The following is a 13,226-nucleotide window of genomic DNA, read 5'->3' as shown; positions in this document are numbered from 1 at the left end:
CATTCAGTGGCATTACCATCGCTGAATTCCCCACTATCAACATCCTGGGGGTTACCATTGACCAGAAACTGAACTGCAGTAGCCATATAAATACCGTGGCTACAAAAGCAGATCAGAGGCTAGGAATCCTGTGGTGGGTAACTCGCCTCCTGACCTGGCCAAAGCCTGTCCAAGGCACAAGTCAGGAGTGTGATGGAATACTCTCCACTTGCCTGGATGGGTGCAACTCCAACAACACTCAAGAAGCACGACACCATCCAGGACAAAACAGCCCGTTTGATTGGCACCCCACTCACAAACATTCACTCCCTCCACCACCGACGCACGGTGGCAGCAGTGTGTACCATCTACAAGATACACTGCAACAATGCCCCAAGGCTCCATAGCCAGCACCTTCCAAACCCGCTACCTCTACCAACTAGAAGGACAAGAGCAGCAGGTGTATTGGAATGCCACCATCTGCAAGTTCCCCTCCAAGCCACATACCATCCTGTCTTGGAACTATATCGCTGTTCCTTCACTGTCGCTGGGTCAAAATCCCGGAACTCCCTTCCTAACAGCACAGTTGGTGTACCTACCCCACATGGACTGATAAGGCAGCCATTCAAGAAGGCAGCTCACCACCACCCTCTCAAAGGCAATTAGGGATGGGCAATAAATGTTGGCCTAGCTAGCGACACCCACATCCCATGAATGAATATTAAAAAAATACCTATTTTGGAGTGTTCTCAGCTGGCAATATGCAGTTGCAGTTCCAGCTTTCCCAGCTTTGTACTGCTATCCAATTGGAGGTAAACGCAACATTGTACATGTATATTTAAAGATTTATGCAGTGCTCTGATAAACAGCACTTTTAATGCAGCAGAAGTGACGTTGCTGATGGTGCAGAAGAACCAAAGATCCTTTTGGCGCTTTACTAACATGAAAAGCTTAATGCAGTCCAGTGGACCACCTGGGACCTTTGTAAAAGGTCATGTTGCAGTGATTGCAATTATCCAGTGGCTTGTATGAAGCCAGAGTGGTGAGAGACCACCCCCTGGAGGTGGTCATACCTCTCGAAGCCCAACTTGAACTGAGGCCCATTAAACTTCTGTACTATGCATTTAGCACTTAAATCCATTTGTCGTAATGTAAGATGTCGTAAGTGTGACTTATATTACTGTGCAGACGTGGATGAAATCTGTTTCTGGAATTATTACCAGAAATATTTGAGATCAGCTTCTTTATGATTTTTCTGGTTTTATTGGTCTGAGCCTATTTTGAATAATGAAATTTGAATTATCAAGCCCTGGACCATTTCTGCTACTAGATATTGGTGCATGTTGGAATTACAGGAATAATTTTTACGCAGTGCATCAGCATACAGACTGTACCTACAGGGTATTGTTTCAGTTAAGTGCAGAATATGTATTAAAACCTAATTTAAATGGAATCTGGCATGATTCCTCCTTCAGTATTCTGAAAGAAATTACCCTGTTCGGTATGACGCAAGTCCTGCAGCCATTTTCTCTTCAGTATAAAAACTGGAAGGCAAATTTCTTAAAAATGGATAAAGCAAGCATATAATTTTTTTTCAGCTTAATTGTCAAGTCTGTATATGATTAAAGATGAGGCTGATGGGGTACTCCACCACAGAGTGCAGTGTTATGTTTTAAGGTAAACAGGGCATGTGCACCATCTTTAAGTAGAATTTACTTGCAATGCAAAGCCCCTTCCTTTTCATTGTTTCCCAGAAGAAATGTGCAGTGGCAAACAGATGACCTAAGGGAAGTTATTTTGCACCATAGGAAAATTAGTTCTCGCCACAGGTTGACAGGTGTGCTTTGCCACAAAATAATTTCAGTTTTAATCATAGAGCAGGGAGAAAAGCACGCAGATTTTGATATGATACCGTACTTTAACAGTGGAGGATCTGACTGCATAACATAGGAGATATGAAAGTTCCAGGTGAATGATTTGTTTAGATATGGTATCAGATTTGGACCTGTATCGTATTCTGTTTATACGCTGAAGTGATTTGGGCAGCAAAGTAACTATAAATGAAAAAAATTAAATATATTGAAAACTTTTTTGCTAATTATGTATGACAGCGTAAAGAGAATTATTGTAATCTTTCTGATGATTTATTTAACATATAGCCAACTCTGGGATGTGGGTGTTTCAGAGGTTGTGGTATACTTTGATATAGCATTTCAAAGTGTTCAACTTCATTTTGTATTTCTTGGTAGGGATGATTGCCTTTGTAGTTAGATTTCTATTTTCTCATCTGTTTGCTGAGAGTAGACTGTTAAGGAAATTGTTATGTGGTGCAGTTCACAGCAATCCACAGTAGTTCCATGAAAATGCAGTGCAAGGCTAGTCTGCGGGCCGTAGCCATTTTATAATTAAGTAACTATTCATTGCACTGAATGATCTCTAGTTACTTTATTCGTGCTTGCTTTGCTTTTTTTAATGGTTTGAGTTGGGGAAAAACAGATCATTAAATTTATATCTGATGCTTTTTTGATCTTGCTCTTTGCCTAATTCAATATATGGGTTCTCTCCTTCATATACATCCTCTGTTCCACAAAGGACTTGCTTAATTTCCACTTGCAGAATACGTATTTGTATGGTGCTCTATACACTTGAATTAGCAGTTGTATTAGCTGTTTAGAGACCTTTGATCTTGTTGATTGTTCCTTAATGTTATTAATCATTCAAGTTTTTCTTTCTTTCTTTCTCCTCATCTTCTAGGGTTTGATTCCACAGGTTCCAATCAACCTCTGGTGGCTCCCCGAAGTGACACTTGTTCATGTGTTAGTGTTGATTTGGACAGCAGGCTATGCAAATATGGGAGTCCTGTCCCAAAGATCATGTGCATTTTCAGCAAAGGTTTCTGGGCAGTGATCAAGATCTTGCCATATGCTCCCCCCTTCATCATAGGAACACTGTGGGCAATTGTAGCATCGCTGCTGAGATCATGTAACTCAAGACATGCTCAGAGTTGATTTTTGGACATTCCTGCTCTGAATAGTCTAAGTGCCCAGTTCTGCTTTCTCTGTAGCTGTTTCTGAGAACACACAGCAGATTTATTTTTGAGATGGTCTAGCCATCCTAGTTCTTTATTTTCTGGTTGTTATATCAGTAACAGATACTTGGCCTTGAGTTTTTTTTAAATATCACCTGTTAACATCTCGTTCAACATGAAAACAGTTATTTCACTTTCTCTTTCCAGTGGATAACAATTGAAAGTACAGATTGTGGTTTGTAGAACTAAATTCATCAACAATAATAACTTGTATTTATATAGTGCCTTTAACATAGAAAAAGAGCATAATCAAGCAAAATTTGACACCGAACCACTTAAGGAGATAATAGGCGAGGTGATCAAAAGTTTGGTTGAAGAGGTCGGCTTTAAGGAGCATCTTGAAGGAGGCAAGAGAGTCGATTGGTGGAGTGGTTTAGCAGGGTGTTTCCAGGCAGGCAATTTTACATAAGTGGAAGTGAGAGATCTTGGTGATGGAGAGGATATGAAGTCAAAAACTCAGCTCAGGGTCAAATAGGATGCCATGGTTGTGCCATAATTCACCTTGATTCTGTGATTATTTTCTTAACGTTGCCAGATCCTTAAGAAGATTCAATAAATATTTTATTGATTACTCTGAACTGCAGCAATTCATTTCCTTGAAAGACATAGGATTTGAAACACTTCCCCTTCAGATTGCGTGCCTAGTTTACCTATTTAAAAAAATTAATGTTGTGTGTATTTACTAATTTTTTTAATGCACCTGTTTCACATGAAATAAGTTTAAGCATGTATGACTTGCAGATAACAAACATTTGCTTATATTTCATTAAAATTGATAAGTTTGTGTGTAATCAGACTTTGGTGTAATGAAGCTTTGCATTCTGATGTGTTTCAAAAGCAGCAGACTTCACTTTTACAGATTTGCCCTGCCAAGTCCAGCAATTAATATTAAAAAATAATGTGAGTAATATTCACTCGGCCATAACTTATTCAGTGAACATTGGTACACCATTGTGCCACAGGGAAACTGAGTGCTCTGGGCTACCAATTTTATCATATTTTCTTGAGTGAAACATCGTAGAATCCAGGTATCTTCCCTCTGGGAAGAACTTTAGAAGGAATAGATTAGTAGTGCCAAAGAGTGGAAGCCCATAGATTTCTTTTAACTCCCATTCTTCATTCTACTGAATTCCCCCTTTCAGACAGGTGAGTGTGGGGAGGTGTGTAGTGTTTGCTTTTCACCTTCTCCTCCTGGGGGCAAAGTTGGAGAACGGGTGATTGTGGGTTCCAGACATGAGTTGGGCCATCAGAAAGATTCCAAGCTAAAGTATGATGCTTCCATAAAGTTAGGCTCAGCATAGCAGTGACACAGCCTCTTGTGCACCTCCTTGTTGCCAATTACAGAATGATATTGGCACAGCTTAATGAGCAGGTTGGTTTCCCTACATTTCCAGCTGGGGAAATGGCACATGTTTAAGAAGTGAGGGTTTTAGGAAATTACCACATGCTGGTTCCTTTTTTTAAACAGTTGCCTGATTTTAAATTTACCCTGTTTCTCCGTGTGGACTGATGTACAGTTTCCTCCTGTCTGTGATCACTGATTGCTAATAGTTTCATTGTGGGGCGGTGTAGTTGATTGATGTCTTTGTCCATAGGGGAGACAGGCCGAGCTAGAGATGCAGCAGAAGCATGGGAAAGATGATCCTGAGGAGCTGCAGTACAAAATGTTTATATCTTGGCTCTGGTAGGAAGAATTTAAAAACACATTTATATGTACTTGTTTTGTGTATTAAACAGCAATACTCACTTGCTACTTTATAATTGCATTGCAACCTGTCTTATTCCAGAATTCCCAAAAGTAATATTCCTTCAAACTAATTCCAGTTAATTCTTTGCTTACTGGCAAACAAAAAGATGCTATTTGGTGTAACTCACCACACTCTGTCAGGTGGATTAGTTCTGAGGATCCCATTATCCGCATTATGACAAATGTATGTTTATTAGGGATTTTTAAGCACCTGGGGGACTGTTTAGTAATCACTGTTTAGCATGCCCTTTACCTTATGTCTTTTCAAGAAAGGATTTCATGGCTGTCATACTCAACATTTCTCTGAGACTCCAACAGAGCATTCTGTTTTATGCTGTATGGTCTCTGGAAGACAAGCTGCTAAGTAAGATGTTTTCATCTATTAGCATATGAGAATTCACGAGTCATGCTACTTCAAAGATCATCACTGCCCCAAAATCAGGTTACTAGAATAATGTACGTTGTAGTGTTGTGAAAAGAAAGAACAGGTCAGTTTAATTTAAAAGAATATTTTTTACTGTTCATAGAGTAAATGGTTCATAACTATAAATTATCTTAATAGTGTTTCTTCTTTTAACAGGGTCAGGGACCTGCTGACTGATGTAGTTAAATCAGCATCAAAGTAAGTATTACTTGCATTGTTTAGCCACTGATGTGCCCTATTGGATTATTGTGTTATTTTACCACTCTCCTTTTGTCAGTCTCCTTTACACAGAACACAGTTTCTTGTGAAACTGCTGTTTCTATAAGGAGGAAATGGTGCCAAAAAGACCCCCTTTTTTAAAAGAAGAAATCAAATAGTTACAAGGGATGGTATTTAAATTTAACACTAATTTTTCTCAGCTTCTGAATACTTTGATTTTTGTAGTTTTTTGTTTTTTTTTTTGAATAGTGGGTATCAATGATGTCACAGGAGGAATTAGCTTGGGGAAGATAATGATCCTGACAGCAGGACATGAATTAATGTGCACTGTTGAACTTATGTGATCACTGGAGCAAACTTTGATTAAATAATTGGTCCAGGCTGAGATTCTAAAATTAAAAGACATCTTTGCAACTAAAGAAATAAAGTCCTCACAGTACACCTTTCGCTTCAAAGTTGCCGAGATAACTAAAATATTTTATTCTAGGAAACTGTTTCAATATTGCTCAGAACCTAATATTATTCAGGAATATTGGTATAATGCAACACAGAAATATCTATCATTTCTAATATGTGGATAGATGACTAAATTTGTGTGCTTCTATCTTGAGTAACCATTGTCAACATTGATTAAACCCAATTCAGTTATCCCGTGGGACCAGGTACAGAAGGCTATTGCTGCTTTATCTGAACAATGTGTCTTAATCCTAGTCCCTTACTGCAAAAATGTGAAATAACCATTTCCCAGTCATTCCTATGCTCTCTGAGTAACATGGTTAAATCAAAAACATTCTGTTCAGTGGGTTCGTAATCAATGGGGACTTATTTGTGTACTACCCGCACTTAGTTCACACAGGACCCTTAAAGTTTGTGCAGAGAAGACGCTTTCAGTCTTTTTATTGTGGCTGAACACAGATCACAGTACCAGAGGTGAAAGATTAATGTGTTAACTGTACCACACAGTCCCCAGTTTGACTTTTGAAAGTAGGAATCAATCAATTGTTTCATGATGACTGTGACTTTTGCATTTTATGTCTTTTTGCTGCTATATGATGGTAGTCGCTTTAAAAAACATAATTGCGCATTTCCTATTGATTTTCTGTTTGGCTAAACAGGGACAGCCCTGTTGTGCAGGGAAATTCCATCCTCGCTTTGACTGGACTTGCTGTAGCAGTGGCCAAATATGAAAGCAGCCTGACATCAGAAGCTGATGATGCACCTGAAGTAGGTTTATTCCATGGTCTGTTTAGTTTCCGATTTTCATTTTTTCTTGTACTGCACATGCCAGCTGTCAGTGTTTGGGGGGTACATTGCGCCAGTGTTTTATGGCAAAAAGCAGTGCAGTTAGCTCTTCTCTGCCTCTTGGGCCCAGTCTTCCTGAATCCTAGTAAACATTTCGCCTACAGTATACAAAGGCAGCAATCTTGGGCCTTCATGGTGACTGATGAGTGAGACTTGTCCAGTGCATCAACCAGCAGCCTTAGATATGGGTGAATTGGGAGTTGTAGTTGTGGTATAGCGAAAACTCTCTTTATTCAAACTGACGAACAATAAACAATTCTGATGAGCAATGACTTGCTTTTTATTTAGTATAATATATACATATCTTACATGGGAGAAAGTCTTGAAGTTTCTTGCAAGCAAACTTGGGTAAATGTCTTGTGTTTTACAAATATTTTCTCAAACTGCTATATGTACACTCAGAAAAGTACAAAGAAATGGGGGGAAAGATGTAGGATATTCATTTTTTGTGTCCAATGATCTCTCACTCCCTTATTATCTATGTAGATTGGGGCTGATATTTTACCAACAAAGCATTGGATATCTATGGTGGTGGAGACGCTGCTGAGTATTGTTGACAGTCGCTATCGGCCAAAGGGGCGTATCTTCCCGTGGTTCCAACATGTAAGTTATTTTTTCTTGGATAGACAGTAATATAATTGGAGAACTGAGTAAAGAGGCACAAGGATAAGGATTATGTAATATTGTCATGACATGTCTGACAGATAGCAAAATAATAGAAATGTGGTTACATTTCTGAATTAATGAGCAGAAGATGAAACAGCAAAATCTGCAACTTTGAACAGCATATAGATTAAGAACCAGTCTTGACTAAAGTAGACCTTTCAGTGAGAAAGCAGACAGCTTAAGTTACAATTTTTTAACTATATGTTAACTAGAGAGTATTCCTTTACAGACAACATCTATATTTGCACATGCTCAGCAAAAATAAGCACATCACCACCATCAAAAACCTCAGGTACCTTTGTCTAATTTTGTGGCTGTTCCTTTAAATTTAGTCACAGTACCTAAGTAGTTTTTAAAAAACAAATGCAGTTCAGTTTCTTGCACTATAGAATATCCACAGTATTGAGAATGGGGACTGGCAAAACCAGTGAGTGGGCTGCATATGAGCATGCAACGTGACCCCTCCCTCACCTAATATGCACAGAAATTAGACTTCATACACACAAAAAGGCCATAGTTTTGTCCAACTCAAAAAGTAAGATCCCCTCAAGTACAGCTATAACGATAACTTGCATTTCTATAGTGCCATCAATGTAATAAAACAGCCCAAGACACTTCACAGGAGCATTATAAAGCAAAATTTGACTCAAGCCACATCAGGCAATTTTAGGGCAGATGGCCAAAAGCTTGATCAAAGATGCAGGATTTAAGGAGTGTCTTAAAGGAGGAAAGAGAGGCGGAGAGATTTAGGGAGGGAATTCCAGAGTTTTGAGTCTTGGCAGTTAAAGGCACGGCCACCAATGGTGGAGCAATTAAAATTGGGGATGTTCAAGAGGCCAGAATTAGATGAGCGCAGATATCTTGGAGAGTTGTAGGGTTGGAGGCGATTATGGAAATAAAGAGGGACGAGGCCATGGAAGGATTTGAAAGCAAGGATGAGAATTTTATAATACATGAGAGCCCAAACGTGAGACCACCATTGATTTAATGCCTCCTTTGAAAGATGGCACATCCGACAATGCAGCACTTCCTCAGTACTGCACTGTGTGTCAGACTACCACTGAACAAAGCCTGACACCGGCGATCCATTACATTCAAGGACTTGGATGTAGTTTGTAAGGACAGAGGGCTCAAAGGTAAGGTTTTTTTCCAGGGCGGGGTGGCCATGGCAGATTTGAGGGTGCTTAGAATTACATAGAATATCCAACACAGAAATAGGCCATCTGGCCCAACCAGTCCATGCCAGCATTTGTGCTCTATACGAGCCTCCTCCCATCCTTCCTCATCTAATTCTATCAGCATAACTCTATTTCCTGCTCCCTCATATGCTTATCTAGTCTCCCCTTAAATGCGTCTATACAATTTGCCACAAGCACTTCCTGTGGTTGCGAGTTCCACATTCTCACCACTCCGGGTAAAGAGGTTTCTTCTGAATTCTTTATTGATCCCTTGTTGTTGCCGTCGAGTTTTGCTCCTCCCCACAAATAGGAATGCTCTCTGTTTATCCGCTCTATCAAAGCTTTCATAATTTTAAAGACCTCTACTGGGTAACCCCTCAACCTTGTATTTTGAAGAGAAAAAAGACCCACCCTCTTCATCCTTTACTGATAAGTATATGGCAACCAGAACTACACAGTACTCCAAGTGTGGTCTAACCAAGGTTCAATATAAGTTTAGCATAACTTCTCGACCTTTCAATTCCATCCCAACAGAAATAAACCTGAGTGCTTGATTTGCTTCTTTTAATGTCTGTATTAACCTGCGTCACTACTTGTCGTGATTTATGTATTTGTACTCCCAGATCCCTTTGCTCCTCTACTCCGTTTAGATTCTGACTTTCCAAGTAATATGTGACCTCCTTATTTTTCTTACCAATATGTAATACGTTACACTTGTCTATGTTGAAATTCATTTGCCAATTATATACCATTCTACAAATTTATTAATTTGTTGCTGTGCTCCTTAATATTGACAATCCACCACCACCCTTCCGCACGCCCCTGGCCCCTCCAAATTTTGTGTCATCGACAGATGTGGAAATTGTGTTTTTGATTCCAAAGTCTAAATCATTAATGCAAATTGTGAACAACAATGGTCTCACCACTGATCCTTGGGGAGCCACACTCCCCACCATCTAGCATTCTGAATAGCTTCCCTTTACCCTACTCTGCTTTCTTTCTTGCACCCAGCCACTTATCCGTTCTGCTTGTTCCCTGACTCTGCATACTTTCTTATTCATTAGTCTGTTACTGAGGTTGGTCAAGCTCCCCACTTTTTCTTCTCCTGTCTCCTCTGCTTTATTCTCCATTGCCAGATCCAGTAGCAAATCCTTGTTGGGTTTTTATTTTATTTATTTTTTTATTTATTTAGAGATACAGCACTGAAACAGGCCCTTCGGCCCACCGAGTCTGTGCCGACCAACAACCACCCATTTATACTAACCCTACAGTAATCCCATATTCCCTATCACCTCCCTACACTAGGGGCAATTTACAACGGCCAATTTACCTATCACCTGCAAGTCTTTGAATGTGGGAGGAAACCGGAGCACCCGGCGAAAACCCACGCAGACACAGGGAGAACTTGCAAACTCCGCACAGGCAGTACCCAGAATCGAACCCGGGTCCCTGGAGCTGTGAGGCTGCGGTGCTAACCACTGCGCCACTGGTTTAGAAAGGAATCCTGTACACATTGTAGGAACTCCATGCCTTTATCCCTTTTACCTATCTTTTGTGGCCAATCAATTTTGGGTAGTTGAAATTCCCTGTTATCTTTCTATGGTCCGGATTTTGCGGTAAGTGGCAAAGTGATGGCATTTGTCGCTGGCGTGGATTTCACCTTTCCTGGCATTAATTTGAATGTGGTGCCAAGTCAAGGGAATGCCCTGGTATCCAGCAACAGTGATGTCATAAAGCAGGATAAACAGCCAATCATATTAAAGAATTCTCATAGACAGCAAACCAGGAAGTTAAAAGCACTGATTATCCTTTACCTTTTGATATCATTTTACAGAGAACAAAATAAGGATTGAGACATACACATCGGGTTAAGGTAGAAGCTGAAATGTCATAAACTTTTTATTTTTAAATGAGTACTTTAAATATATGTGAATTTTTTTCATAATGGAGAAATCTGGCATTCCACTAATATAAAATTAGACTTTCAAGCCAGGGAGGTTTTTTATCAGTAATTATGCACTAAGTATACTGTTTAAAAATCCAGTTATACCTCATTCAACAAGGGATAACTTTTTTCAAGGGTTTTTACAGCAAGACTAATAGCATAAAATCAGTTCATTCATTTCTAATTGATTACATTCTGTGGGGACCTCAGCATCCTCTGAACAAGCGTAGAATTATTGGCAGCAACTGTGGAATTGCTGTTTTTAACTGTGCATGTGCAGACTCTAGAAGTTGCTGTTAGTTTCAGAGGTGTAATGATGGCCAACACTGACAGTTCAGATCATTACTATTGCAAAATCTGGACCATGTGTTGATTACTAATTTCCCTAATTTGTTTGCACAGTTCTTCTTCCGTTTCCCTTCCACTATGAGGTGGTCTGTAGCCTACCCGATTAGTGTGATTGATCATTAATTGTCATTATCTCTATCCACATGGATTCTATTTGTTTTATTGATGATTGCATCATGTTTTTCTATTGCCATTGTTATCTCTAATAAGTACAGTTACTCTACTTCCCCCGCCACCCCCCCCCCCACCCCCCCGCCCTATCTTTTCTAAATATGTTCTACCCTGCAATGCTTAACTCCAAGCCTTGATTTTTCTGTAGTCACATCCCTGTAATCCCTGCTATATCCGGTTCCTCACAACGCATTATTGGCTCCAGTTCCTCGTCATATTACAGACACTGTGTGGATTTCTGTACATACAGTTTAACTATTTTTTTTATCGCAGTTCGTTTCACATTATTTTTACTTTTTTTTAATACACACCTGTTATATATTTCTCTTTATTCCCAGGCCATTTAAGTGTTCCCTTAGTTTAATTTGTCTGGCACTGTCCTTTCCTCCCTCCTTTATATTTAGGCTTGTTTCATTTCTTGTAAATTTCTTGCCAGCCGCCGCTGCCTGCCTCTACCAACACACCACCCCCCCCCCCTCCCCTTCACCCCACCATCCTATTAGTCTAAAGCCTTTGCCATCTTTCTGTTTACCCTTTCTGCTAGGATACTGGTCCTGCTCTGATTCAGGTGAAGCCAGCCCCATTGGTACATCTCCTCCTTATCCCAGTGCTGGTGCCAGTGTCCCATGAAAAGGAACCCCGCTTTCCCACACCAGCCCTTCAGCCGCGTGTTAATTCTCCTGATTTATCTGTCACTATGCCAATTTGCATGTGGCTCAGGCAATAATGCAGAGATTATGACTCTTGAGATCCTGCTTTTTAACTTAGCTCCTAACTCCCTCAGCATGACTTCCTCAGTTTCTATCTATGTCCTTTGTTCCAACATGGACCACAACAACTGGATTTTCTCCTCTTTCCAAATTCCTTTCTGGCTGCCCCGCGATATCCCAACCTGGCACTGGGTAGTCAGCACACCATTCAGGATTCTCATTCGTGGCTGCAGAAGATGCTATCAGTTCCTCTAATTATAGAATCCCCTCTCAATACCACATTCTCATTTCTGGTCTTTCCCCTCCCTGACAGCCTTCTGAGCCATGATACCTTGGTCTGCATTGTGACTGAACTCACTGCAGGGTTCCTCCTTGTCCTCACAGGTCCTCCCTGACCCTGTGCTTTCCTCTGGGGTGTGACTGGGTAAAGGGGACATAACCAGAGGAGAGGGAACTGTTAAGAATAACAGCTAACATGGGGGCCGGGCAGGGAAATTGGGTGGTCAGCAGTTTTGTGGGAATAAGTTCGAGGGAGCAGGAATTGGGTCTCACTGACAAGATGACTTTGGAGACTGCATGAGCCGAGATAGGAGAGGAACGAGAGATAAAATCGCATTCCGTTTTGGCCGTTACAGTCCTTCATGCCCTGTTTGAGTTTGTTAGAGGATCACATGATTGTATCCTATTTAATGAGAGCTATTTGGAAATGTATCTAGTTTGGCATGTCTACTTCCCAACTGAGAGCTTACTTTAGTTATTCACAACTTCATATGTCCATTGTTCAAATCACTTTGCATTTGCTAGGTTAAATTTCTTGAGCACATGGAAAACTGTGTTTAGTTTTTCTTTTGGCACTGAGTTATTGAACAGAAAGCCTTGCTGTAGACCAGCTGTCTTTGACATTCTGACTGAGTGGTGTTTAGTACTCGCCTAGTGTTTTACCAAGGTCAATTCCCAGTTTCATTTGGGTCAACAATTGTTCTCACATCATCCGATCCACCTTGACATTGTTTGGACTGGAACAACATTCCCATTATTTAGGTGTCCAAATCCCAACTCAGTAAGTTTCTCGCACAAGGAATTTTAGTCAATTGCAATGAAGAATAAAAGCTTGGATTTATATGGCACCTCATTTAGTCCAGACGACATCCTTTTGTAAGAATGACGGCTTACTTTTCTGAACTGTTGGCATAGTTGATAGATAAGCAAAGGTAGGTCAGCGAGCACAGGTGCGATGGGGGAATTCCCTGCTCTTTTTTAAATAGAGCCATGAAGTCTTTTACGTTGCCCTGAGCAGGGAGATAGGGCTGTGGTTTTACCTCTCATCCAGAAGCCAGCACCTTTAATAATACAGTCCTCTTTTAGCACTGCAATGCAGTGTCAGCCTTGATTATATTCTCAGGTCCTGACTCAAAGGCAAAAATGCTACTAACTGAGCTGAACTGATAT

General features: G+C 40.3%; 1 protein-coding gene across 12 annotated transcripts in view; it reads left to right on the top strand.

The window, feature by feature from the left end:
- focad (focadhesin) overlaps positions 1–13,226 on the top strand; it is a 268,225-nt gene that overhangs the window by 171,202 nt on the left and 83,797 nt on the right. For all 12 annotated transcript variants that reach the window (XM_068030258.1, XM_068030260.1, XM_068030265.1 and 9 more), the window contains 4 exons: positions 4,663–4,751; positions 5,395–5,436; positions 6,573–6,681; positions 7,246–7,362. In XM_068030258.1, the coding sequence (XP_067886359.1) occupies positions 4,663–4,751; positions 5,395–5,436; positions 6,573–6,681; positions 7,246–7,362 (357 nt within the window). The remainder of the gene's footprint in view (positions 1–4,662; positions 4,752–5,394; positions 5,437–6,572; positions 6,682–7,245; positions 7,363–13,226) is intronic.

This window comes from Heterodontus francisci, chromosome 4, assembly GCF_036365525.1.
Source record: "Heterodontus francisci isolate sHetFra1 chromosome 4, sHetFra1.hap1, whole genome shotgun sequence".
NCBI lineage: Eukaryota > Metazoa > Chordata > Chondrichthyes > Heterodontiformes > Heterodontidae > Heterodontus > Heterodontus francisci.
This window is presented reverse-complemented; position numbering and strand designations above follow the sequence as displayed.